This window comes from Bidens hawaiensis, unplaced genomic scaffold, assembly GCF_021521415.1.
Source record: "Bidens hawaiensis isolate Kalapana, Puna unplaced genomic scaffold, B.hawaiensis_p1.1 tig00027112_1, whole genome shotgun sequence".
NCBI lineage: Eukaryota > Viridiplantae > Streptophyta > Magnoliopsida > Asterales > Asteraceae > Bidens > Bidens hawaiensis.
The window spans coordinates 148,685-153,025 of NW_027494379.1; the positions used below are offsets into that span (position 1 = coordinate 148,685).

The 4,341-nt window shown below is 31.6% G+C and overlaps 1 protein-coding gene across 1 annotated transcript; it reads left to right on the forward strand.

Annotated features, from left to right (window-relative positions):
- Positions 1–2,744: 2,744 nt before the first annotated feature.
- LOC143574811 (protein ELC-like) lies at positions 2,745–3,952 on the forward strand. The gene has a single exon (XM_077059334.1). It carries the CDS (start codon positions 2,802–2,804, stop codon positions 3,846–3,848), a length of 1,047 nt encoding a protein of 348 aa, XP_076915449.1. The 5' UTR covers positions 2,745–2,801; the 3' UTR covers positions 3,849–3,952.
- Positions 3,953–4,341: the final 389 nt, after the last annotated feature.

Below are 4,341 nucleotides of genomic sequence, written 5' to 3' on the forward strand. Positions count from 1 at the left end.
AAAAAAAATTCCAATGCTACACATGTTAGTTAAAAAAAAAAAAAGTTAAGATGCAAGCTTATGCGGAGAAAATGAGGTTAAGATGAATATTTAAATAATTCTTTACGTAAAAATTACGGTAAAAGTGTGTATGTGTTGAGACTCGAAGTTGCCATATTTGTCTTTAAACCTGTCCATCTTTTTCTTTACTAATATAAAATGAAATTAACGTACTTATTTCTAGTTATACTTTTACTTTATATTTATTTTATGTTTTGTGTTATAAATAGAAACCACGTGGAAAAGAAAGAATTTGTCTGACTTTATAGTCCATTAAAAATAGTTCGTTCATGATTCATATTTCAAAATATAATTAGAGATTTAATTAGAGTATATTCTATCCGTCTTATTATAACTTATAAGTGTTCATATTTTTTTTATTTATCTTATTACAATTGTCTACTTTCAAAATTTATTAGTTACTTTTTTAAATTTACCCTTAAACACACACAACTAACATTAATAAATAATGTTGATGGACCCCTTTTCAAAGACATTATTGTCATTTGATAAGGAAAAAAAAATAATCATTCAATTCATCTTAAAATTTATGTTTTTCAAACCAAGATACTTATAATGGGACGGAGAAAGTAGTTTTAACTTTAAGTAGTGTAATAATATTTACTGTACTTGATTACTTTTATATTCTTGTAATGTATTAATTATTACATCTCAATAATGAACTAAAATAACAACTAGATTAATTATATTTGAACTATAAGTGATTATTCCTATATTGATCTGAGTACATGATAATAATTTCTCTAGTTCATTGTGTTGGAATGCATTACTACATTACGACAAATTGAAGTAACATAGCTATTTCACTAAATTAAAAGTTATTTATATTTGATTTTAACATTACTATTTCATTGGTTCAAATCAACTTTAATACGAATTTACATCAAAACAATCAATTTAACGTAAATAGTACAACTGAATTCATATGGTGCATCATGTGCTACCAAAAAGGCATTCAAATCATCATAAATTTTACTATGATGAAAAAGAAAAAGGACCGAATTGTGAAGAAGATGTCTCAACAATAAAAGAAGTAAAAAACATACTACAATGATGACTTTGATGAAGAGAAAAAAAGAATGAAAATAATAGAAAAAGAAAAAGAAAAAAAAAAGGAAAAGAGAATAGAGATGTTATGCTTTCTTTATTAGCTGGGTAAGGAATCATTTTTCAAATACTGGCCCTTTACCAAACTATAACTTTATTGACAATAATAAGTTAAATAACTGATGTATTATCATTGTTTCCTGATAAAATTGATATTGGGCTTTAGTCTTTAGTTATTGGGCCTATGTGGTTACATTACATGCATTGATAGAAAGGCTTTCATAGTTTCACATGGGAATATCAATATATCATAGCTTAAAACTCTTATCTAAAGAACATCATTAACAAGTTTTAGATCTCATTATCTACATGTTGACGATCTAGAAGAAAAATTAAGGGATGGTGCGGGCAAAGAAAATTTTGTTCAGGAATAACCAATACATAAAACAAAAAACAAAAAAGAAAAGAAAACAATTGCATTAATGTTAACATAAAATGTTTTATACAAGGATTCTTTATGGTTTATATGATTAAAATTAAGATCTCAATTTTAGTTCACATAAAATGTTCAGCCTTAGCAGCTCTCAAATATAAGATCTAGGACGATACCGTGTTCGAATCTGGCTATCTCTGCATGTACTCAATATCGAACGTCAGTGGCGAAGTTTGAACTAAGACACCGGGGGGGACTCAAAATGTATAAAGAACTTCAAAAAACGGAGGGGGCCGGGCTCAAATTTTTGGCCGAAAACGGCTAAATTTACACCGCGTATAAAAAGTTTCGGACGAAAACAGGTAAATTTACACTATTACGCAAAAAAAAAGGGGGGGGGGGACCCCGGCCCTCACTAACCTTCGCCCCTGCCGAACGTCATTTGGTCGTCTCCTCTCGCTACTATGTACCAATCGCAAATCATACCCCGTTAGAAAATAATCGGAGTTAAAGACACCTAGATGGCTATATGTGATCACATTATACATAGATTGGTGATCTTCTTTGGTATTTTAGCTTTATATCAAGTTTTATACATTTTAGTAGTTAATAATCTAATTTCTATAAGATGTTCACATTGATGGAAGCAAGTTATATATTTCTTTTACATGTGTCACAATGTTGGTCAACCTTCATTGCAATTTGGACTTAAAACTATTCATTTGTGTAGTTAAGATTTGTAATTTACGCATAGTTATACTTATCCATATCTAAAAATAATAAAATGAAAAAAATATATATTTGATTACAAGGTTTGGTATGACTGTTACAACACATGACTTCTATAAAATTTGAGGAGAGTGACACTAAAATTTTCATAAGTCCAACTTGTCAAAATTTATTATTTTAAATATATTTCTAAATCATAATAAAATCATATGTAGTTGGGAAGTGTCTAACCCAAAATTTTCCAAATTTACTCCAAAGCTAAATACTATATTTTAATTCCATACTAAATTTATATTCTTTTATAACTTTTAATAACTATAATATGATAGAAAATGAAGTTGGTATTGTTGTATATGTCATTAGAAATTTCTAGGTAACTACATGCTTAACTTAAGCTTTTTAAATGTTGCAATGACTTTGTAAAGTCTTTGTTGAATCATTTTAAAATTGCTACATGACCAAATTTCATATATATGTTCTTCAAGTAAGAGGATTCGGTTAAATTCGGGATCAACTTCCATCTCTCTTCACCATGGCATCTCCGTCTCAGGCTGAGATCATCGATAGTGCTATGTTTTGCAACACTGAATTGGCATTAGCGTATTATGATCCTGACCAAAAGTGGTTGATACGAAAACACTTGCTTTCTCTTCACAAGGAATTTTCGTCCTTATACCCCTCAATCGACACGTATATCCACCATGATGGAACCGCGGTAAAGTTATTAAAAGTTTATGGCTACCTATATATCTCTCACTTGTTACCTTTGGTTCATATAAACATTTGGGTCCATGAGCACTACCCTCATGTGGCACCTATGGTTCAAGTGCAAACGGACAAAACCAACCCGATATGTCCAAACCACCCGTTTGTGGACCCTTCGGGCTTGACCACCTCATCGTATTTACACACGTGGGTTCCTTTCAAACATGATCTATTAGGCCTTGCACACAATTTAGTAAAAATATTTTCCTTAGACCATCCTTATGTTGTGAGTGTGCCTCCTAGCATGTCATACCCCTCATACGTGTCGAAAATGGAATGTATGGATCGACTTTGGTGTAGGCTTCATTATGAAATCATCGGGTTGAAGGAGAACACCAAAGACGAGGTAGAAAAACTTGCTTCTCTTCAAGAGGAGATGAGGGCACGTGTTGACATAACCGACAACTTGATCATTGGAATAGACCATGAAAAGACCGAACTAAAGCAACGAGTCAAGGAAATGACTGATGAGGCGAATGTCTTAGTCAATTGGTTAATGGTTAATAAGGTTAACTTAAGCGTAACTACTGGTGGGAGTATTGAAGACGCGTTTGAATGTGTAAATGCGATCTCAACATTGAAGATGGAGTGTATGGCCGAGGAGGAAGCTTTGGGAGAGTTGATGCTTGGGCTCGATGATGCTTTTTGTAAAGGCGTTATGAGTCACGAAGCTTATTTTAAACAAGTTCGGCTTTTGGCTAGGGAGCAATTCTTCGCTCTGGCCAAACTCGAGAAGTTGAACCAAGAAGGGTCCTCAAATGTTGAAGTTTCTTGCTTTGTAGACTCTTTAAAACATATGCGCATTTCACCTTAGAGAACTCGTTTGTCTCCTAGAGTACAACAGTCGAGCATGATAACTCGTGAAATGATCATGTAACTTAAGTAAACTTATATTCTAAATTCAAGTTGTAAATTCATTTTTGGGAAATTAAATACTTGAATAATGCAGGTTCAACGTTATAATTAGTAAATGTTGCTTGATATTTATAACAAAAAAAAAGTTACTCGTTTTTGTCTATGACGCGTTTTAGAATATGCATATATTCTAATCAGATATAGGTATGTAAATGAGCTAAGTCATGTTCATGTTCGTCCATTATTAAATCTATATGATAAGATTAGAAATGTCATTAAAAGGTACTAAAAACCTTTAATAAACAAAAATGAACGAACATAAACAAGAAAAACCGAACACATTACCAAACGTTCGTGACATACATGAACGAACATGACTTTTGTTTGTGTTCGTTCATTTAGTTACCCGAACAAAATTCTTTGTTTATGTTCGTTCATTTATTAAACAAACG